Genomic DNA, 23,317 nt, shown 5'->3' with positions numbered 1-23,317 from the left:
CTGGTGATCGTTAACTGAACACAAAAACTCCTAAATGCTTTTCTCCCATTTATTTTCATCCGGGCATCGTACAATGGAAGGCAACATTTAAATTATAAAAGTTCAGAGGAGGCGTCCGACACTCGCTGGATTCACACTGAGCTGCTCGGGAGACAAACTCACATCAGACGTCGCGTCCACATGTGAGTAGAAACTCTTCACATGTGAATCACAGAATGTTTTTAGTGAATCCAGCGGGCGCAGGAAACAAATATCTATTCAAATAAAAACATCAACATTAGGGGGCGCTCTCTCCAGAAGGGGGAAAACAGGTGTATTGCATTGTTTGGGTATGGTTTAAATGGCATTTAGCAGAATAATTATGAACTCATGTGCATGTATAACAAGCACGCAACCTTATATATAGATATAGATATAGATATATGTAATCTATGACGATGAGTGTCCACACTTGTTGAGATATCGAGGCCTTGAAGTACCCACTCAACAATCAGAGTCAACAGAGTTAAGGCCAGCTCTTAACAGGAAGTAGATCAAATAAAACATACAGATATATAAATGCTGCGCGTCAATAATGATGACAACAAGGAAAACTCAGCTGCGTCACTTCCTGTTTGAAGATGCGTCTCGGTCCTCGCAGCAGGAGAGCGGCGGCGTCACCAGGAAGTTCAGTTTCAGTCTTTCTACAAAAAAAGCGACCGCGAAAGCAGCCCCCCCGCTCGATCTATCAAATCAGTCTGTACAAAATGGCCCCTCGTGTTTTTTTCCTTCCTGTTTGGATCAAGCGTCGAAGCCCTGAAGGAGTCGAAAAGCTGCACGTTACGCTCTGTGCATAGATTCTGACGTACGAATAAAAACAAAAAACACATCGTCCAATCAAACGACCGAGACCGTCTCTTGCACCTGGAACGAGACGCCACTTCCTGGTCCTGCGTGACGAAACATTTCATCAATCCTCCAGCTGGAATTTATGGGGTTTTGGTCGTTAATAGTTTTTGGCTTTTTTGAAATAGTCCAGACGTGTTGTGCTGTGTGTGGCTCTGCTGTGATGATGCGAGACCGTGGTCGGTTTAGGCGAAGCTGGGTGGGAGTGGAGGAATGTGAGTGTCAGTTTGACCCAGAGAGAAACTAACAACGAGCAGCAGCAGGGCCGAGGAGGAAGAGGAGGAGGAGGAGGAGGATGTCAGCCTCTGCTCAGAAGTTGAGCTTGGTGACTGGTCGCTCTCGGCTCGCGTCTGTGTTCTGGCTGTTGATGCGTTTGCGGTTGCGTTTCATCTTGGACAGGTCTTTGTCAAAGACCTCGCCCGATCGCAGCGCCGACACCAGGTCGTCAAACTCGCCGCCGTCGTCCTCGCCGTTTGCCTTTGCTTTCCGGGCCTTTCGCTCCTTCTCCCTCTGTTCTTTCAGCTGGTGACACAGGAAGGGAAACATTGAATCAACCAAAACGTCTCTCTGGATGTATTACTCTTCACCTCGGAGGAACAGTTGGATGACAAGCTTCCTGTCTTTACAGAACATGTACAGCAGCAGCAACATCATCTACAACACAAGCTCCGTTTTTAATTCCTTCTCAAGTTATAGTTTTATGTTTAAATCATAGTTTTTATTATGCTTAATATTACGTAATTTAAACAAACATCCAACGCTGGACAAAGCCAGGTTGGATGTTTTGCTGATTTATAAAAGCTAACAGTTGAAGCTTCATATTTATTTTACAACAGTGGTTTCAATGTTCTCATCTAATTTTCAGAGAGAAAGTAAATAAACATATTTCAGAAAATCTCAAATGATTATTCAGAACCTTTGTAGTTGGTCATGAATTCCACTTTGTATTTGTTGGATTTGTTTTTTCTCTTCATTCTCACTTTACAACTGAGTTTTTTAATTTACGTGGTTCTTTTTTTTGTCAAGACTCATGTGGAAACAGCAGATCACAAACCTGTGCTTCCATCTTGGCCCTGCGCTCCTCCTCTTCTTTGCGTCTCCGCATGTTCTCGTTCTCCTGCTGAGCCTCGGAGAACGACTGCAGGAACTGGTCGAAGATGCCGAAGAACTCGTCCGGTTGCATCTTGCTGGCGTCTTCGCCAAAGTGCTTCACTGCCCTCAGGAACTGTGGGGGGGGGGGACCAAAGAGAAAAGGGGTCACACGGGATCAGATTTACAGCAGAACCGTGTTTTTACTTTATCGTCGGCCGTTTTACAGCAGACTCATTAGGGTCTCAGCTCTTTGAAATCAGAGCGGAGGAAACAGTAGTCGAGCTTTGAAGGCCGTGTTAACGCGCATCTGACCGGCTACTGATTACAGCCGCGGCCAGAGACTGGAGCCAGAGCTCAAATATAGGCGACGTGTTTGATGGGTGTTTTTAACTGAAGGTTAAAAAGGATAAAATCCAGATGTGAAATCCTGCTGAGAACAGGTACCTGAAAAAATCTACATGTTAACGACAGCCAATGGCATGAATGCTCAGTCAGGTGGAGCTATTCTGCAGGGAAGTTTTGAAATAGGCTTTTTCACAACAGGAATCAATGGGACGAGATTTGTACTCTGAAAATATCCCTTTAAATCTTAAAATTCTACAACGTCACCAGATGAAAGGCGGTGAGGGTCAGCGAGGGTTCTTTGATTTCCCATCATGAGTAAAGAGGACCACTGTGAACACTCTCAAATATTTAACCATGGGACACCGTAAATGATTCACAGAGACTAATGGTTGCCATGTGACCAGCCGAGCACTAGGGTCAGTGTAGCGCACGCACACACGCACGCACACACACACACACACACACACACACTTTGAGGAAAAAAAACATGCCCAAGATTTTAAAGAGAAAAAGGTAAAAAGCCTTCCTTCCTTCTTTCCTTGCACCAATAAATGTGGACAGACGCATAAATCTGACATCAGGGTGTCGCTGCGTCGGTTAAAAGAAGAACACGCTCAGGTTTCTGGTTGTAAAAAGACAAGTCTCTTTTCAAAATGACCACCTGCAACAGGTTTGCTTTGTAGGAAATGTTAGCTGCGAGGGAAATGCTCTGTGAGGATTTTCTCAAGGACTGCACACATTTAATCTGTTTTCAGACAGAACTGCAGAAGATGTCTGGAAAATTGGGTCCAGACAACTTTCAGGGTTTATCTTTCATTTATGGAGAACGCAGCAGGAGATTGATCAGGTCAGATTCATGCACGTCTGATATTACATTTAGTTTTTGCTGTGGAAATCTCATCTTTCCCTTTACAGCACATCATCCCCGACCCTTGTCGCCAAAAACTCTTGAATTTCGTTGTCTTTCCAAGTTCAGGTATGGCTCCTCTTTTATCTAGAGATATTTGCATTCTTTTTTTGTTTTATCTCTCTCACGTGTTAGAAACGTCACGTCCACTCGCTCTGTGAATTCTCCAGACATTTTGTTGCTCACTTGAACATTTTATCAGGAGGGCGGCAGAAAAACATCTGTGGCAATTGACTCAGACATTTGTGTTACATTGTGTTACATACATACAGCCCCTCCAGAAAATGTCCTGACTTCAGTGCTTCATGTCTGACAGCTTTAGTGTGATTCACAAAGTATTCCTACCATTACATGTGTAATAAAAGCACCTACAATCATGAAGTACAACATCCACGCAGTATACGTCCGTACTTTCACCAAACAGCTTTTATTTGATTGTTTTTTGCAACTATTACATTTATTTTATCCTTTTCTTTTTCCATTACTATTATTTTATCTGCTGTCTTTGATTTTAAATGACATTGTATTCATTTGCTTCTTGTCTTTGATGTTTTGTTTTTATTTGTCATCGTCGTCAAGCTGTTTTTAAAGGGGGTGTATAAATAAAGTTATTACTATAAAAATGCCGAACAGCCGTGTAAAACAATATACAACCCTTTGCGTCTGTTCCTGCTTTCACTCTTTAGCTGCACTAAAGACAATGAGCAGCGTGACCGATAAAGTGCGAGCGGCGCTGCAGCAGGAAGCAGAAACACCTCACTCCCGCTGTTAGCTTTCCTAGAACGGTGACCAATGAGGTCAACGAGGTGCTTAGAAACAGCTGCACCGAGAGGAAACGGGATGCGAGCTTTTAAAGTCTGTGTCTACAAAGTCGGCTCATACAGACGGGGCGACTTACCAGCTCTTTGGCCTCGGTGAGAGAGTCCTCCACGTCGGAGAAGCTGAAGCTGGCCACCGTGATGAACTGACTCACCACAGACACAAATTTGTCGCCCAGCTCCTGCGGTCGCTTCTTCTGGTACTCCAGCTCCTGACAGGAAAAAATGAAAGAGCAGGAGTTGAAAGACGGCTTCACTGACTAATAAAATAAAAATGCATGTCCTGTCTTATCTTTGTGACTCACGCTCTCCACACTTTTCAAGCCACTGCGGAGGTTGCAGATATCTTTATTCAGCTCCGTCATACTGCACACACAAAGAGAAAGGTGGTTGTTGAACACAGAAAAGAAGGAAACAGGAGAAATGTGGCCAGAGGCTGTGGATCCAAACCATCCTGGCTCATGACTCCAAAGAAAAACCCACGACTAATCCCGACAGCTTGTTTGTTTATGTCTTATGAGCAGTTCCCTCAGATGGTTAATGATCCAGTTAATTATCCAGTACAAATTTCACAACATCAGAAAAAAGATATATATAATTACTGTGGCAGAATTTCTTTCTGTTATTTCCATTTAACTTGCAACCTCTAAATGTGAGGCTACTCCCACACCAATATGTTTTTATTTTAAACCCATGTTTAGACGATCTTAGTCAAAACAGCTTTTTAGTAACGTATCCGCAATAATCCGTACTAATGCAAAACCTGACCATTCACTAACACTGTAACAGGAAGTAGACTGTCTACTGTATAGCTGGTTGCTTGGTTGCGAACATGTTAGAACTAGAGTGTAAAGTAAGATGAGGGATTTCCTTTCTTGGACGATGAGGTGGAACCAGTAAGTGTTAGAGAGGTTTTCCCTTCATCAGTTGTAGTTGAGTTATGACTAATAAGAACCAATCAGGAGGCATGTGGGTGACTGTATCATCCTTTCCATATGTTTCTGTTTATGCCCCACCATACTCAAACATACAATAAAAACTGGGCAAGCAGCGTTTAAAAAAAATATTTTACATCTTAAATTTGTGAATCATGCATCTTTAGTTATTGTATAGCACTTTGTAACATGGTTTGAAATGTGATGTAAAGTATAAATAAGTGACCAACCCTCATCTCATATCATCAACATTCTCTACATCCCATCAACCAACACCAGTGTCAAGACGCCAGGGGAGTTTCCTGTGATCTAAATGTAGTTGTGTGGATGAAGCCTTAATCTTGTGACCTCTTGTGGGGTCACAGCCCTCAGATTGGGACCCATCGCTCCAGGGTTTCACCTACTTGACTTTGGCGGCCTCTGAGATGCTCTGCAGATCGTCCTGGAACTTCAGGACTTTGGGGTATTTCTTCTCCAGAATAGTGATCAGGTAGTGCAGCAGAGTGATGTTTCTATGAAAAATCAGTCAAAAACTTGATGTAATGGTTTTATGATGTACCTTCAAATATGATCAACCACATGTAGTTTCACAAATTTCACATTCCCACATCCAGATGTGACATTTTATATTTCATACATTCTTTCTGTTATTGCCTGTGAAGATTTAAACTTACTTGTCGATACTGGACTTGGTGTCAGCGATCTTGTTGAGTGAAGACATCTTGAAGCCGTAAGCGTTTCCTCTCGGACCCTTGTTCATGTAGTTCCCAAAAGCGAGGACCACCTCCAACAGCTGCTTCAGGTTTCTGCTGTGTAAGATCTCCTTAGACGCCTTTGTCAGAGCTGAAAGATTCAAGATTCCAGCAGATTCAAATGTGTGTTTCGACTTGGGAGATCTCTTTACTAGTTTTTATATTTACAGAATATATATACTTGGAGTACAAGACTGTTCCCACCTTCAACTTTGGGTTTGATCTCCGCTATCCTCTCTGCAAACTTCTTCTTGAAGTACAGCGACTGCAGCCGCTGCTGGTAGTGGTTTATTCTGGACAGGAGATGGAAAATGCGTGTCAGAGGGAACAGGAATAGACGGATATCATAAATTATAAACAGGGAAATCCTCAAATTTAGACAAAAAACCACAGACATGAACATTGAGCTTGAAAAGAAGCCGCCTGTGTGTTTACTAAACGACACATAAAAACGTTTTTTGTTGTGGCACCAAAGCTTATTTTTGGCCCAGTTCGTGATTTTGGGTTCATAAACCACTGACTGCAGCTAATGAATACCACAGTGACATGTGTCCACCAGTCTATTCTCTACTCTGGTTAACTTTATTAAAAACATGTCAAACTACAGTAAATTATTAAAAACAATAAACCATATAAGAATATTTTTACTGTCGCTGCAATATGTTAACGTCTCAGATCTTTTCTTTGTCTCCAACTGTGACACTTTGTTTACAAAACTGAAACTTCAAATACTGTTGTTACATGACTGATTCCATTTATTCACAATACACAATTTTGGAAATAGTGATACACACAAATAGCCATTGTTCCCAGCTAAGTAGAAAACCATGTGTCATAGCATTTATCTGCCGTGACTAAGAGGAAACAAAGGCTATTGTTCGTCATCAGATCTGCACATTGCTGCAGCAACATTAGGCTGTCAGGCTTAAGATTATGTCAAATTTAAACTGAATTAAAAAGCTAAAAAGAAACTGAATGTTTAACGTACCTGCTCATCTCATAGAGGAAACGGTCGGGTTTTGCCATTCGGTCGAGCTCATGTTTGTGCTCCTCCAGCAGATCCACATCGCTCTTCTCAGGGACGAACTTCAGCAGCTGATGGAACAAGAACCACAACAGATTATTATTATGAGCCTTAGATTGATGTATTAACATTTTTTGCACAGGCTCCCAAAACATAGAAATGAAAGTGCAGTCAGTACTCTTCTAACTTCAAGTGTAGTTTCTGCATGGAGCAGTTTTTAATGCACAAAATAAAACCAGGTCGCCTGGAAATTTAGTTCACATGTCGACTCGTACCGTAGTTACCTGGTTACTGTAAAGCTTCAGATAGATGTGGCAGATTACACCCTAACTCCAGCTTAGTTAGAAGCTTGGGTCACTTATTTTAAGGTAGTAGTGATATAATACTGACAGCACCGTGACACTGGTACAAGTTTATCTCGTCTTCTGGAGGAGCCTGTGTTAAGTGGAATGGACTTTGGACTTATTTTAAATATGAGCATGTATTGCTTACTGATACCACAGATCATTTTCTTGTCTGAAATAGAAGTCAAATAAAGACCAGTTACCTTTATACACAGCTAAGAAATCTTCAGCAGAAATCAATCTGTGGAAATAACCTTTCTCTTATCCTCTACCTCAGTTACAGTAACCAGGTTTCTTGTTTACACGATTTAAAAAATAATCGAACTGGAGCCGATAAACACACTGTGTCATGGCAGCAGAGGAAGAGCTGGTGCGTGTTGAAATACCTGCTCCAGCATGTCTTTGGGAAGGTCCTCCTGTTCGTCCATGGTTAAAATGGCTCTCTTGATCTCCTCGTTTGAAAGCTTCAGCCTGCAGATACACAACAGAGGAGTCCGTTACAAATGTGTATTTATAATGACCTGTGATGTGTCAGTAATTTTTTAATAAATGGGTCGTATGGATGTTTCTGAATTTACCTCGAGAGGAGGATGTTGCAGTTTTGAGCTCGACGGCCGTCAATGACCGACAGCTCTTTGACTTTTTTAGAGCTCAGCGTGTCGTCCTCCGCCTCTTTCTGTGAGTGGAATCATAAAGGTTAGAGGGCAAAACAGGGGCTGAGAATATTCAAAAAGGCTAAAACAAAAGGTTATCACAGGCAAACATGACACACAGGCAAACAGGACACACACACACACACACACACACACACACACACACACACAAAGGAAAAAGAATGACGACTTCAACAAAAGGTGTATAAATATATATTCTGTTGGACAAACATGAAGTAGATTCAAATAAAACATGTAGCTGAGGGTACAAGAGGACACAACAACAAAGTCAGACTGAATTGATTACGGAGCGACAACAAAGTATAAATAACTGTTGTACCGTAAGTGCACTCACCTGTTTGCTGTTATTGATCATAAAGAAGTCCTAAAATGCAGGCAAGAAGCAGGGAAGATGTAAGCACTCATTAGAATAAGTCAAGCGGTTACGTGATTGCAGCCAATAAAAACAAACAGCAAACAAATCAAAGCTCATTCTTGAGATGATGAAGATGATGATGGCTCCATGAGTGATGAAGTGAGCAGCAGTGAGACATGAGCAGCTTTTCAGGTGATCAATACGTGCTTATAGTTCACATGCTGTGTGCAGAAGGAATGAGTCTGTCATTGAAACTTATCAGGCCACACTGAGCATCTAAACATAGATTGTTTTCTGGCAGGATTACACAAAAACTACTGAATAGATTTTCACTAAAATTGTTGCAGGGATGGATCATTAAAAAAGAACCCATTAAGTTTGGAGTGAATCAAGAATATTTTTTACTCTATGTAACATTCTGTTTATTAACAATTTTACCAATTTTCCAGGGAGTAATTCATGGATCTTAATGAAAAATAGAACTAGCCCACATTCATTTTGTCCCCTGACTAATACGAGGTCACAAACAAACAAACAGCCGATTCCGAGCAGCTCATTCATGCATTTACAATCACGTGGCAAAATGATCAAAACCACAGACAAGCGTGATCATAAAAAGCATTCAGAATGAATCAAGCATGAAAGTTTTGTATCTTGTAAAGAAGCCCCCAAATCTATCTGGCTATGTTTTTTTTTAAATTTAGACTTGCTTTTGTAGAAGAGTCTAAGTTCCTCAGCCACCACCCCGTCCCTGCTGTCTACAGTCCGCCCCCTCTGAGTGTAGGTGGTTGTTGAGCTGATGAACAGCTTCGTTGTCATTACCTGCTGTCTCTGATAGGCTGAGAAGGTCTTTTCAAGGTCCTCCAGGTCCAAGATTTTAAAAACCTTGCAGTCGTCTACGTCCATCCACACGGTGCCCTCCAGTTTATTCTGAGCAGAGGAAAAAGGTTTTTATGTCACATAATTTCTCTGAAAGCATCAAAACATTCTCGTCTTCTCGTGTCTCTGCTTGTCTCACCTCGGCTAACTTAGACCAGTTGAAGGACTTGAGTGGGTTGGATGGCTGAGGGATGTTTTTCTTCATCAGGGAGGGTCCCAGCGGCGCTCCGGGCGGCGGGGGGATGCCTCCGATAGGAGGAAGTCCGGGAGGAGGTGGAGGGCCACCGGGAGGAGGGGGTGGTGGAGGCGGGGGAGGCATCATGCCGCCTGGAGGAGGGGGTGGGGGAGGTGGGCACAGACCTCCAAAGGCTGGCATGGATGGTTGAGGAGGCAGAGGGCCACCGGGCGGGCCTGGGGCGAAGGGAGGACCTCCAGGAACAAGAGTTGCCTGTCTCTGCAGGGAGGGAGAAAGAGAGTAAGAGAAAGAAAAAGGCTCAACAGCCTAATTTCAACAATATTTATAGATGTGGTGACTTTATTTTCACTCTTTATGACATAATTATATGACAGATGAATAATTTATGACATAATTATGACTAACTGTGTGATAATGGTCCAATTTTGGGTCAGTAACATCATAAAGTAACAAATCAATATACGGTGAGACAGGCATGTTTAAGAAAAATGTTCTTGTTCAAATTAATTACATTTGCTTCATGTTTTATCATCTGAGGGGTCTCTTATAGAATATTTCACATGGCTTTATGTGAACTCTGGGATTGCTCTGGACCACCGCTCACAGCCTTTATCTTAGGGTCTTTATAAAGTGAATATGAAACGGGACGTACGGTACTGAGCTCGTGCAGACGAGCGCTGAGTTCAGCCACTTGCTGTTTGACATTCTTGTGCTCGGTGCTCTCCTTCTCCAACTTCTCTTTCATCTTGTTAAGTGTCTGCATCATGTCTTCTTTCTCCTGGGTCTTTGCATCACATTCACGCTCCTTCTTCTCAAACTTCTGCTGCAACTCGTGGTGTTCTGTGAAGGGAGATCACTAAGTGAGCTTAACTTACAACCCTTCATTAAATGATTTTTCTATTGAATAGTTTAGAATATTCACACACCTTTTCTCATTTTCTCTGCCTGCTCTTTCCACTGTTTGACCTCATTTTCATTGACCAGCCTGCAGAGAAAAAGACAAGCATAATAAACTACAGCATCTACAAGTACAACTCCTCATAAAGAATCAGTTATGTTTGAGTCGTCGCTGCAGAGCACATGGCTTTCAGATCTTCAGCAAACACAAACTGTTCTACATTCTTCAGGCAAGGAATCTGCTCCTGCACTCATTCATGTGTCAGTGTGTTCGGGGGGGAAACTGGAGAGCTTACATCCGGACAACGTTCTTCACGTTAAAATTCTCCAGTGGTGTGACGTCGGGGTCGTGACCTTTGTCATTCTGCAGGACCATCTGCTGGACGATACGGTCCAACAGCAGCCAGTACTGCACCGTGTTACCGCTCCTCTTGTCTGGAGAAAGAGACGTAAACAGACAGAGGCACAAGTTTCTCATTAGCCCCCTGGCGCGAGTGCATCTCAGCAACTACCGACTGAAGCCGGAGCCATGGCAGCCATTTGATTATGATGAAACACAAAAGAATGATGTGTCAGGCATTCTCTAAAAGTACTCGTACACTGAGCTAAAGAGAGACACAGTGATTACAGGGTACAGCAAGATTACACATGCATTAGATTGGTGAGACAACATCTGCCATGGAACAACATGTTTACTGTTGCCTTGTTATTTTTGCCTGGAAACTTTGGAAACACACACAGACATTATTTTATTGTGTCTATTTTACCTGCTTGTTAATACTATAATATTATATTATAATAATTATTACATGATTTCTTGTATCCATTTATCTTTTGATATTGTAGCTTTTAAAATCTATTCAAAGTGTTTTACTGTTTTCAGTCGGGAGTTGTGGCAGGTGATTAAGATGCTTTTGGGAAATAAAAATAAAGTTTGGTTAATTGACTGATGTACATGGACAAATCTTGTTATTAGACTTTAGTAAGGTATTTCCAAACGTTCAATGGACCATATCATAGTATTATTCACACTCTTCTTTTTGACTAAGTACCATCACCAGCTTGCAGTTTTTTAACTCATTATGACCACAACACTTGTATTTGCAGCTGAAGTGGCAATTACACTTTGAATGACTCAGCAAAGGAGCTGAAACGACTCATTATTATTACAAAGCCACTCAGAGTGAGAGGACAGCATCAAGGAGAAGAACTACTGCAGCTGTTAAGTGGCTCCTTGATGTGATGTGGATGATATAACCAGACTTAATACAATCTTTGCAGAAAACTTAATAACAAAAAAAAGAAAATCACCCAACAGCAGTCTCAGGACTCAATTTGGCTGGGAATGTGATTATCCAATTTCTGCAGTGGCTAATCTGAACAAAGTCAATATGCTTATCTTTTTGGCACAGGAACACATGGACTGTGTGTGTTGTGGGAGAAATGCTAACTAAACTCATTATACATTTGTATTCAAAAACGTTTGGGCGCTCCTGGGAAAACTCCAGATCTTATTTGAAAGAGAACAGAGGTAAATACAACCACTGCAAAGAACAGACATTCAGAAAGAGCCTTTCTTTAAACATTAATGCATTAAGTTAAACTTAACTTAAAGGTAGAGTGTGTGTAGAATTTTGAAATATCTAGTGCTGAACACCCCTCACCTCACCCTCTCCTTCCAAACATGAAAAAGAAACTGTGGCAGCCTTTAATTGTCATAAAAACTCAAAAGGTGTTTAGTTTGTCCAGTCTGGACTAATGTAAAAAACATGGCGGCCTCCTCAGAGAGGGTCCCCTTGATGTAAATATGAAGTATTTGAATATAAAGGGCCCATTCTAGGGTAAAGAAAACTACAATTCATACAATTTAGATGAAACAAACATGATGAAAACATCATGAGGATTATTCTACATTAAATTTCTGCCCCTTTTACCTAAATCTTACACACTGGACCTTTAAGTTAAAGAATGAGATGTGAGCAGTCTTTTTATTCTTTATCCTCCTGCAAACCATTTCAAGCTCTTGCCTAGCCCGATTTTCACTAATGCTGGACTCTGTAAGGGTTGTGTCTCTGAAAGTCGTTCATGGTGGATTCTGAGGATCTGCTTTGCATCATTTGCCCCCGTTGTTGAAGCCAGACTCTTTTTTTTGCAGGACGTTTGCATTCAGACTCAGCTGATTTTTAGTGGAATCCGTTCTTCCCTCTATCTGTGCAATGTTCCCTGTGCCACTGGCTGCCAACACAACCCCACAGCAGACTCCTGGAGATTTTCCTGCCCTTGTATTTAACAGTCGGGGGTTTTCATCAAATGCTGCTGCTTCTTATCCCCCTCCAAACACACCTTTGGAGACTGTGGCCAAAGGGCTGATTTTTAACTTCATCTGTCCACAACAGTTGTTTACAAAATGACTCTGGCTTATCCACATGTTGCCTTGTAGACTTCAGACGTTGGCTTTCGTGATGAGGTTGCTTCTAGGGTTTCTTTCATGTGGACGCTTGTTTGTGCATAAACGCTGCACATTGCAACCATCCACAACCACTTCTGTGTCAGCTGCAGCCCTATGAAGGCTTTGCCCTTCTGCCCAGCATATGAAAAGATTTAAAACAGTCTTCGTCTTTCAGATCATCATCATCATCATCGTCATGACTTCCACTGCTCATATTTCTTTGACTGTTTTCAGTCAGTGGAGGTTTTGAGCTGGAAACACTTTGCATTATTTTTATAGCCTGTCCTTATTTGTTGGCATCAATTAGCCTCATTTTGCAACCACAGGGTTAGAAGAGTCAGAGAATTCATCATCAGCTGACAAATCACAACGACAGTTACAACAACATGTCTCACACGTCCTGACATGTTGTTTGAGGCCAATGAGTTCTGCACATGCTGCAGTTATTGGCAGTGAATTAACATTTGAAGAATAAAATCTTTTAATGTCTGAATGTCTCAGGAATTGACGTCCCTTTTGCTCTGACACTATTAGAGGTTTTTTTTTAATTTCCAGGTTCTTTAAATCACATTTTACAACATGAAAAAAGATTTTGTATTCTTGGATGTTATTACTGTATTTTTCCAACCGTAGTCCAATTACTTTATATTTAGAGATTTACTTACGTGGCATGAGGAGACAGTGATGCAGCACAGACATAAAGTGCGGGTATGCATCTGTGTGGTTCATCTTTTTGCGGATGAGATCAAAAACTTGGGTGGCACTTTTGGTATCAATATGTACCTGTAGGAGAAGGAACAAAAAAAACCAACACATGAATACATCTGGCAAAATATCTAAAAATACAAAGGTAGGGTTATGATTTTTTTTCTTCACTTACCGACTCAAATCGTTTTGACAAAGCCAGCTCATCCTCGTTCCGCAGCATTTCAAAGTAGTCTAAATGCCTGAGAGGATCAGAGGGACAGAGTGGGTTAGAAAGTCCCCTGCTGATCTCACTTCTCAAAAAAGAAAGCAAAAACAATCATTTCTGGTTTTGTTTTTGTTTTCTGATTCCATTTGCATGATATAGAAAAAAGATGACATGATCATGACACCTTAGATTACATTGGGATTGTAAGAATTATTTTTATTAATAAGTAATTCGATCGACATGACTCTGGAAAAGGTGTTTTGTTTAAAAGTAGAAATACTTATTTGGACAGACATTTTGAATGTATTCCAACTCACCGGTCTAATGTGGAGTTTTCATGTGAACGTAGCTTATCGATCACAGGTTGGATGCCCAGCATAAGAAACTCATATCGGAGGTGGATACGGAATTCCAAACTTGTCTGTATTTAAGAATAATGATTAAAAAGCGATTAGTGGTCAAATGCAAACAATGATGTAAGAGTCTATTGAATGAGAAGCCCCGGGACATGGTAACCTTCCAGGACCAGTATGAAATGAAGCATTAACACTGTGTACGGTGCAGAATATAACTCACCTCTCCAGCTCCTTGACTCAGCACAGCATTAATAAAGGACATGATGGCTGTTTTCAGGTTGACCTCGTCTCTGTATCGCCCCGTGCTCCGATCCAGATCATTTATTAGTGTCTGAGGGTAACAAGTCATTAGAGGTGTTAAATTTCTTTTACGCACTGCTGCTTTTAAATTACTTTTTCAAAAGATTTACAACCACATCCATTAACCCACCTGGAAGCGGGTCCTCTCGCAGGCGAAGCGCTGATAGTGCAACATGGCCTCCAGGATTTTTTTGTGGCCACCAGGCACCAGACACACAGCGCCCATGATCTCCAGCACCGCCACCTTGGTCTTGATGTTCTCCGTGGCCAGGCTCTGGGCGATGATGTTGATGCTCTCGGAGTGAGAGAGGACATGGGCGCGGCCCTGGGAGTTGTTCATCAGAGCTTTGATGCAGCCGATTAGAGACGTGTGGATCTGCGACTCCGTGGTCTCGTAGTCCATGCTCTTCAGGAAGTTCAGGATGCACGTCAGGCCGTCCAGGTCGATGAAACGAGTCACGAACCTGAGAGGAGAGCAGGTTGATTGACAACTTTAATTAAGTATATCTGGGAATGGTGATGCACAAATGTTCCGAGGCATTGCTGCTGTATGAAATGTCGAACAGAAATATTTTGACCACTCGTCTTCTGTACTTCCCAGACTTATCTAGTCTGTGTGACTGAAACATCTGCAGTAATTGTGATAAGTTGCCTTTTAAGTCTAAGTGAAAATATCAGGTTCCTAAAATGGAAATTATATCCACAGTCTCCTTTAATGTACATTCACATCAAACTGCAGTGACCTTCATGGCTGCCCAATTCTTAAAGGTCTCATTTACATATAATTGTGTAGAATTGAATTGAGTGATGGACAAGGTCAGAGGTTAACTGAAGGGGATGATATTTGACTTTATATGGAGAGGTTTTTAATTTTCGTCCACCTCATCGGTTGCGTCCTCAGAGCCGTTTTCAAGCTCTCTATGGTTTTGTTCCTTTCCTCCTCGTCTTCCTTCTCCAGAGCGAGGAGCGTCGTTCTCTGTTGAAAAGAAGATTAAAGCACATAAAGATCTAGATCTAAAGGCTCAAACACAACTAAAAACCACAAAGCTAAATTTTGGGATTTCCAACATGGTCACATGGAAAATTTAATTGTAAAGGAATTAGATTTAAAACCCCAAAAAGCTGCTTCCTGGTGTAATTATGGCAACACCATGAAAAAAACACAATTAACAATTTCCCAAACCCAAAAATATTAGTGTTAACTGTCAAATTATAGAACTATATAATTAAATCCCATTTTTTAGTGTTTCTGTTAGAATATGAGAAAAATTATTTAATATTGAGAATGAAGGATATTTTATTTGTTGGCTCATTACTATTCTCTTAGTCTGGAGGAGAAAGTCAAGTTATATTTATGGCTCTGGTTTGTTTTTACTTCACAATCTTGGATCCTTAACTCAGACGAGGAAAAACTCTTTAATGAGGGAGAAAAACCACAGGAAAAGCTAAAGAGGACAGATCCTTCTTCTGGGTCTATTTTATAACCAGTTTTATATCCAAAAAAGAATAAATGAATTTCACGTTATTACTTACAGCCGCCATTGAGTTGAGCTGATCAATGTAGTATTCTGGCCAACTAGTGGCACTTTTGTTTTCTTCTTGTTCCTAAAAAACAAAAGAGAATCACAGAGAATGAATGATCCTGGGATGTGACATGGGAAGCTGTTACATTTTTAAGTGATTTAAGGGAAGAAAGAACATGAGCTAAGTTAATTTGGAAAAAGTTGTGGTTGGTTTATGATTATCAACTGTTCGTGACTTTGCTTGGAATTTTAAAATGTGATCTTGAAGGAAAATATTTCAGTCACATGAAAAGTTGCTATTTTGGTTCAAATCACATGTTTTAATCAATCAAAGTCAGACTACAAATCATCTGAAGAACTTCATTGTTATTCAGATCTTGACACACAAACTCACATGGAACAAAATGTGTGGGGGCATAAATAGCCAAAAGCAGGGAAAAAATGGTGCAAGGACTCAAAAGTAGGGCGACACACACTTCCTTCTCGTTTTATCCTACAGCGCCTCGCTGACTTTCAAGAGGTGAAAGACGACTAGCGCTGAAAAGAGAGTACAGCTGCTTGAGAAAATCTTGAGATTAGCAAATGAATGTTAAAACAGCAGATTAAGGACATGGCCTGACTTATACTGAGATTAATCTCTTGACCGGCATGTTTGTATAACAAGTGAAATAAATAACTGCAAGACATTTCTAAGATGACTTTAATTCTCAATCTCAAGGGGAAAATGACTTGACCCTGGACTTGGCTTGTACATGAAAGGCCCCCAGGCTTTTCATTTAAACTCTTGCTCCATTAAGCACAGGCGAGCTGTGACCATCAAAAACTAATTGGGCGTCAGTAAATACAGCGGCCTGCGGGGACTTGGCTGTTCCTGTAGAAACTGCGGACCTTGGCATGTCTGCAGGGATCGTGCAGTGGCAGGAAAGCTTGCGCCTGCTGTTCAACTCGCGCCCGGTGCCAGTTTGACCAGACGGACGCTGGATGAGGTTCAGTCCTTCAGTTGCTGGAGTCGCCACAGTGGTGGGACCCATTTCCTTTTAAATCTTTAAGAGTTCATGCTTAGACTCTGAAGTCGGTGGTCTTCAAACACGGGGAGTTTATTTAGAGTCATGATGGGAGAGTATTCCTGGGGATTTCTTTTTTGAGAAAGTGAAGATCAAACATGCATTAGCAAACAGGAATCTGTGGGATAGTGTGTTTGACAGAGAAGCTCTGTCCGCTCACAGATCAAACCTTTTTCATGAAATTTAAAATCTGTTAACCATGATTATCACTCAAAAAATCTAAGTACAGAGGAGACATCTGAGCACAGACTTTGCACGTGCACAGAGAAGCAGCGTAAGCATGAGAAGAAGAGCTTAAACTGGAGCGCAGGAAATCTGTCCAAGCAACAAAATAATCTGAGTGGAAGCGCACGGTTTGAGCACAAGCAGAGCAAATCTATGCAAAAGCATGTGCTGCTTGAATGAGGAGCAGGAAGATGATTGATTCTCTCAGGTGCTCTGCCAAATTAGATAGTTAAAACTTAATGCTGAGCCCCAAATTCTGACGGATCTAATCACCAAACGAGTGACGATTCATCGCCGCTCATCACTCACTAACACGGAGCGACCTGGCGATGCCCCCACCTTCCTCCTGATTGCCCCCCCTGACTCTCATACAAAAGCTGCACCTGTGGAAGTGAAGCCTTCCTGTTTGCCTTGGACACCAGAACACTTCCTCTGCTTTTTTTCCTCCACACACACTCTTCCTCCCCGAGCTCAGATGGCGAGTTTATATCTGACTGGGTTGGGGCCAGCGGCTGCTGCTGCCGAGTCAGCAATATTGATGTCTTTCTTCCCTCCCCCTCTTCAGCATGTCGATGCTGCACCTAAAGATTTGGTTTGGGTAAATTCCCCTCCTCTACATTCAAAGCAAAACCGAAACGTTCCAGTGTGTTCTTTTAAAGATGAACAAAGGTAGATTCCAGTTTATTATGAAGGGGCACAGTAGAAACAGGAGTAAACATGTGCTGTTTCCATTTCTATCATTTTGCTCTCATCACTTGCCATGTTTATTTTTTTAATTGATCACTTAAAGTGCTTTACAGTACAAGTCATCAATTCAGTCACACATTCATACACTTCAATGTGCCGCGTTTTATTTCATCTCACATCATTTACACACTGCTGGTACAGCAACAGGGGCAATTTAGGGTCAAGTATCTTGCCCAAGGACACTTCAGCATGCGGACTGAAAGAGCCAGTGATCAAACCACCAATCATCTAGTAAGCAGACAACCCACCATCTACTGAGTCACAGCTGTCTATAAATGCACATTATTCACTAACACTAAATATTATTTGGGGAAATCGTTTTTTTTTTTGCAAAAACTTAAATAACACACCAGATTCTATTCTTATATATTTCAATTAAATATGAGGCTACATCTAGCAGTTGGTTAGCTTAGCTTAGCATAAAGACTGAAAACATGCGGAAACAGGTAGCCTAACTGAGTCAAAAGGTCAACGAGGGCCTTTCTGAGTTGAGTTTGCATGATCTCCTTGTGCCTGTATGCGAGCGTGAAAAGTTGTTTGTCTCTGTATGATGGACACGCACCCTGTTCAGATTGTACCCTGCCTCATGTCCAATGTCAGCTGAGATTGGCTGAAGCCCCCCTGCAACCCACAAATGATAAGCGTCATAGATGATGGATGGAAGTTTAATCCATACAAAACAGAGGCTTAAAAATGAGAACTGCAGATTTGTAGAGGATGTAAATCTGTAAAGTCTGGAGGTTTTAACTTGAGGCATGCAGCACGCATGCAGCTGTGTTTGCTCTGAGGATTTGTACTGACACCAACTTCTCATCCATCAGACTAAACCCCAATTCTCCTGACGCCCTGCTTGTTAGCGGATGTTGGAAAAGATTAATAAATCTGCATGTCTGCATATTAGTCAGGACAGGATATCCTACACACTCATATCTACGGCCCTTAGAAACACACAAATGTCTGGTGATATTCAGAGGTGGCTGGAAAGCTCACCGGGAGTTGATCTTAACTAGAGCAGGCGTCTGCGTTTTCCTGCATGCAGAGGATTTGTTCATATACAGGGAAAGGAGGAACAGCTGACCTTTCTTTTATCAGGGAGAGAAGACATAATGAAATATGACCTTGTCACAGAGTGCTGGAGTATGTTATGGCTACACGAAGGCTTTGATGGAACAGGTCTATTATCTAAAAGGGCAAACCGCATGATTAAAATATCCTCGCTTTGGTCTGTGAGAAAACTCGAGAAACAAGATACTACCTTTGACTTCTGAAGTCCTGCAATATATTGTCAGTGTTTTATAATTCCTGACACTGCTTTCCCTGTTGGAGGATTATCTAATGGAACAGGCTTTCATTTTACTCCCGCTAAACTATTTTTATATCCAACTTGTGCAACACGAATTCAAGTTGAGAGAGTGAGTTATTCCTGGTGGAGTTTTGATCAGGGAGTTGAGACTTTGTTGTAAAGAGGAGAGTGAGTGTTACTGAAGAGATAAATAAAAGACTGAAACACAAAGTGACTAAAACAACACTTGGTGATACAGGGTCAGCATGGTTACTACTAATGATTTACTTACATGATAATGTGTATGATGGAAATGTTGTCCACTAACCAGAGGGTAGGTGGTTTGATCCCCAGCCTCTCCAGTCTATATTCCTGTATTTCTGTACTGAAAAGCACTTGTGGACAGTATGACTGAAAAAGTGCTATATAAAGATGGTCCACTTACCTTCAACCATCTTATCAGCACAGTCTCATTTAGACCTATTCATACTCTTTGTGTTTAGAAGCAAAGAAAGCTATGAATTGCAGTTGGTCCTGGCAAGGCATTTGCAACCTTCTCAAACTTCAGCGTCTACAGACACTGTATGAGTCTATATAGCATACAATTATACAGCAAAAAGCATAACTACTGCAGGTCACACCTCAAAATTCAAACTCACTTTTAAAACAAAGGGTTGTGGAAGTTTTGTAGGGATACTGCTGTGTGTTTCCATCTTATAAGATCTTACAATACGCCTATCATCAAAGATATAAAAGAAATAATCATCTGCATTCCACAGATGAAGTTTTTGCAGACAACACACTCGTGCTCAGGCCTGTTGAAAACAGTGATGCAGGGTTTTGGGTGTGTGTGTTGCAGAAAACACACAGCTTCAGGTATCAACAAATCAGTGAGGGAGGAAATTACATGAATGTGTCAGTTGGGATATCACTCAAGATAAGCAGCCAGTTGGCAAGAAGCTTGTGGTGGCTGATGGTGGAGTTTGATGTAATGTTCATAGGAGTTTTTTTTTTTACCTTCTTTTTGCTGCAGTAGATTTGCCATTTCTTCTCAGCAGGCAGGGCAAACATAGCTTCCCTGTGTTTCTCTGTAAGGTCGAGTTCATCCTGCAGAATGGGGAGAAAAAAGCAGAGAAGTTTAAGAAATGTTTAGAAAGAGGAAAAAAATTAATATTCACAATTGTTTACCGATGGCTGAAGGGACGAGACAGTCACTGCCTAAAAATAGAGCACCGTTCTCAAAACATACCTCACAAAGTTTCCAAATGTATCAAACCATTGTGTTGTAAATTTGGAAATATCTACATAAATCAATTTTCTTCAAAAAACAAAAAGCATATGCCAGGAGTCATTGAACCAAAGCTCTGTTTCAAGTTTGAGATTGGTTTATGCTAAATCTTTTCATGATCAATGGGGTAGCTCTCATTGTAGATTCAATATAACTGAATCAAATCAGATGTCCTGCAGGATTTAGAAATGCAAGTAATGGAGGGGAAAGAGAAGGCATGGTCTGCCGACTCAACATGTGGTAATAAACATCTGGATACAACATGCATCTCCATGTCCGACAAATATTTTCACTGAAGCACACAATGGGCGCTGTTGAGAGGTGTTGTCCGAGAGAATCTGGACAACGGAAATACAGCAAGTTCTGATTTGAGTCACTGAGAGGTTAAGGAGACTGACAACAAAAAGTTTCCAGTAGACTTCTAACCTTAACAAAGAGTTTCCTGAACTTTTTTGTGTTGTCTTATGACAGTTAAAGCATAAGGAGTGAACGATGGTTAAAGTTATGACGTTATTTTACACAAAAAATTATGCAAACACGAGTCTAAACAATGGTTCATTCTTAGTTTCCATTTACGCAAGAGATAGAGATTAAATTAACATTGTTGCTAAATGACTAAATGTTTCATGGCAGCTACTAATCATGGGAATTGTCTTCAGAGATGTTGTTTGCTGAAGCCATCAGAGCCATGTGAGATCAATATGTGCAATGATCCAATGTACCAATGTCCAATAGTTGTGTGGAAGATTGATTTATTTTGTAAATTAGGTCCACATACTTACTCAGAAGCACTTAGTGAGGAAAAGGGCATCTATTTATCTATCTATCAATCCATCCATCCACCCATCCATGCATTGATCTACAATCTACCTGTCCAGCTATCTATCCATCTGTCCATCTATCCCTCCTACCATTCACCCACCAATCCGTCCATCTACCATTCATCTGACCAACTATCTGTCCATCTATCGGTTTTTATCTTGATAATTACATAGTTTTGTAGTAAAATCTTTGCCACAAATTGTGTTTGTTCTTTTTGATTGTGCATGAGAGTAGCTCTGTCACTCTGGATTCAGGATGGGGAAAAAAGCCATAACCTTGACTAACACATTTTCGGAAGTAAAGCTCAAGTTCAAAGGTCGGGTTTACTTGATCGTAACCGAGCAGATGGCCCCAGCCTCTTCCCCAACTTGAGTCCTTTTTCCTGCAAACCAATTCCAATTATGCACGCACATGGTGGCTCATGCTGGGCCAAAAGAAAAAGCACGTGGCTGTAAACAGAGCAACTGAAAAGCCTCCTTGTTGTCACACTCAACTTAGTCAATTATGTCCCCATAAAAGGGCTGTAGACAAAAACAAGCAATTAGCAGATGGAGGAGGCCGAGACATTAAGAGCTCCTGAATGAGGTCTATTGATGTGCAAAAATGTCATGCTTAGATTACTGTGGCAACCATGGGAGAGGAGAATGGGGCCAGGAGAGACAGGAGAGCACAACAAATTAGAAGTGACAATAAGACAGAGAAAGAATAGCAGCCTGGCCCTGTTACTCACAATGTGGAGCAAACTGGGAGGAAGAGACAGCTCATTTGTGGATGTCTTGGAATGTAACAGCGTTTTATTTTCGTGTAATTGATGGTGTATTTAACCATGCAAACTAATATCAGCTTGTTGCAACTACAATTGTGTGAGCTACTGGTCAACTGAATTTCCCTGAAGGGATGAAGTATCTATCCACATATCCATCTTAACAGGATCATTTTAAAGACATCTTCAGCGATTGATATAATGTTGAAATGTCTGTTGAACACAAATATTTGAAATCCCTTGTAAATCAAGTCAAAAGTTTGTCAGTATCTCAATATGTATGTTGATATCTTCTTTCCTTCTTTATTTGGACAGCAGGTTTGGTTTGTCATATGTTTTTGTATCTGAGATCAAGACAGGGTTGGCAATCCTGGAAAAAGCTAGCAAGAGAAGGATACACAAAATCAACCCTTCAAATGTATGTTTATGCAAGTTACAATAGTTAAGCAACAAAGTCAACAGGGGAATGCTAATCAACAGATTAAAATGATATTCTAACCATAAAAAGGTGTTAACATAATTATTTTAAAATGATAATATACAGATAATGATAATGTTGATACAACCATTTAGCTTTTGAACAGTCAGATCTTTTCCATTAGATCTGCATCCCTTGGTGTTATTCTATATTATTCACTGCCAAAACAATACATAAACCCAAAGATGTGTGAGCATGTCTCTCAATATTTTCCAGACTAACTTCCCTGTCTGCATTAAGCCCCATTCCCTACTTAGTTAAAATAAAAATAATTTAAAATAACTCAGAAATACAGTAGATTTAGGTAAATATTACCTGAACAAGAGCAAATGGTGTATTTTGAAGGGACTTATTTTCGGCCATGGATTAATACACACCTGGGATTCTAGTGAGCCTGACAACAGCATAGTACCTGTGGGATTACCTGAGAATAAACTATAATGTCCATGTTCCCTATAATGAGGGTCACATGTAAACATGTGACACAGTGTGACCAATGTATGAGTTTTTAATAGTTTTTTGTACAATGGAGCTCTGTGACTCTACGTCAGGCTTTAGCTACCAAGACCATCCTTATTAGCACAATCGGTTCTTTGTTCTTTAAATCAAGTTTAAAACATATTAAATAAAGCAATAAATTTGACAATTCTTACCACCAACTCGGAGAACATGCCATCCAACTCATCATATCCTGGCATTGGCAGTGCCGGCTCCATGGCCTGCAGGGCGAAATCCTCCCGCAGCCTGTAAGTGATCTCTGGGTGGTCGTTGCTGTTAAAGCAGCAGAAGATGAAGGAGAGACCACTGCGCCCACCACCGCCGCGCTTCCGGGGAGCCATGGCTGTCCGATGATTCCACACCTGGTAAGGGCAGGGAGGGTGGGAGGCTCCCTCAGGGCCTCGTTACAGCCTCCTCCACCTCAGAGTTTGGCCTCCGTCAGAGATTACTGCAAACACAGGGAAGGCACACGATGAGTTTGCAACACAAATCCAAGTCTTCCCCGC

The 23,317-nt window shown here is 41.2% G+C and overlaps 1 protein-coding gene across 4 annotated transcripts in view; it reads right to left on the bottom strand.

Moving 5' to 3' along the window:
- Positions 1–35: 35 nt before the first annotated feature.
- Positions 36–23,317, bottom strand: part of LOC109636062 (disheveled-associated activator of morphogenesis 1-like) — a 49,583-nt gene continuing 26,301 nt past the window's right edge. For 3 of the 4 annotated variants that reach the window (XM_020097562.2, XM_020097563.2, XM_069514524.1), the window contains 25 exons: positions 22,967–23,259; positions 19,980–20,069; positions 15,655–15,726; positions 15,003–15,097; positions 14,252–14,585; positions 14,042–14,152; positions 13,783–13,886; positions 13,433–13,499; positions 13,218–13,335; positions 10,400–10,538; positions 10,133–10,191; positions 9,859–10,046; positions 9,150–9,464; positions 8,954–9,061; positions 8,111–8,140; positions 7,681–7,778; positions 7,489–7,573; positions 6,723–6,829; positions 5,939–6,027; positions 5,657–5,825; positions 5,387–5,494; positions 4,353–4,413; positions 4,128–4,259; positions 1,940–2,110; positions 36–1,407 (listed from right to left, as the gene is read on the bottom strand). In XM_020097562.2, coding sequence (XP_019953121.1) covers positions 1,195–1,407; positions 1,940–2,110; positions 4,128–4,259; positions 4,353–4,413; positions 5,387–5,494; positions 5,657–5,825; positions 5,939–6,027; positions 6,723–6,829; positions 7,489–7,573; positions 7,681–7,778; positions 8,111–8,140; positions 8,954–9,061; positions 9,150–9,464; positions 9,859–10,046; positions 10,133–10,191; positions 10,400–10,538; positions 13,218–13,335; positions 13,433–13,499; positions 13,783–13,886; positions 14,042–14,152; positions 14,252–14,585; positions 15,003–15,097; positions 15,655–15,726; positions 19,980–20,069; positions 22,967–23,152 — 3,249 coding nt within the window. In that variant the 5' untranslated portion in view covers positions 23,153–23,259 and the 3' untranslated portion in view covers positions 36–1,194. The remainder of the gene's footprint in view (positions 1,408–1,939; positions 2,111–4,127; positions 4,260–4,352; positions 4,414–5,386; positions 5,495–5,656; positions 5,826–5,938; positions 6,028–6,722; positions 6,830–7,488; positions 7,574–7,680; positions 7,779–8,110; positions 8,141–8,953; positions 9,062–9,149; positions 9,465–9,858; positions 10,047–10,132; positions 10,192–10,399; positions 10,539–13,217; positions 13,336–13,432; positions 13,500–13,782; positions 13,887–14,041; positions 14,153–14,251; positions 14,586–15,002; positions 15,098–15,654; positions 15,727–19,979; positions 20,070–22,966; positions 23,260–23,317) is intronic. The other variant, XM_069514525.1, reaches the window with a different exon arrangement.

Source organism: Paralichthys olivaceus, chromosome 19 (assembly GCF_024713975.1).
Source record: "Paralichthys olivaceus isolate ysfri-2021 chromosome 19, ASM2471397v2, whole genome shotgun sequence".
NCBI lineage: Eukaryota > Metazoa > Chordata > Actinopteri > Pleuronectiformes > Paralichthyidae > Paralichthys > Paralichthys olivaceus.
The sequence above is the reverse complement of the archived record's forward strand: the minus strand, read 5'-3'. Positions and strand labels throughout refer to the sequence as shown.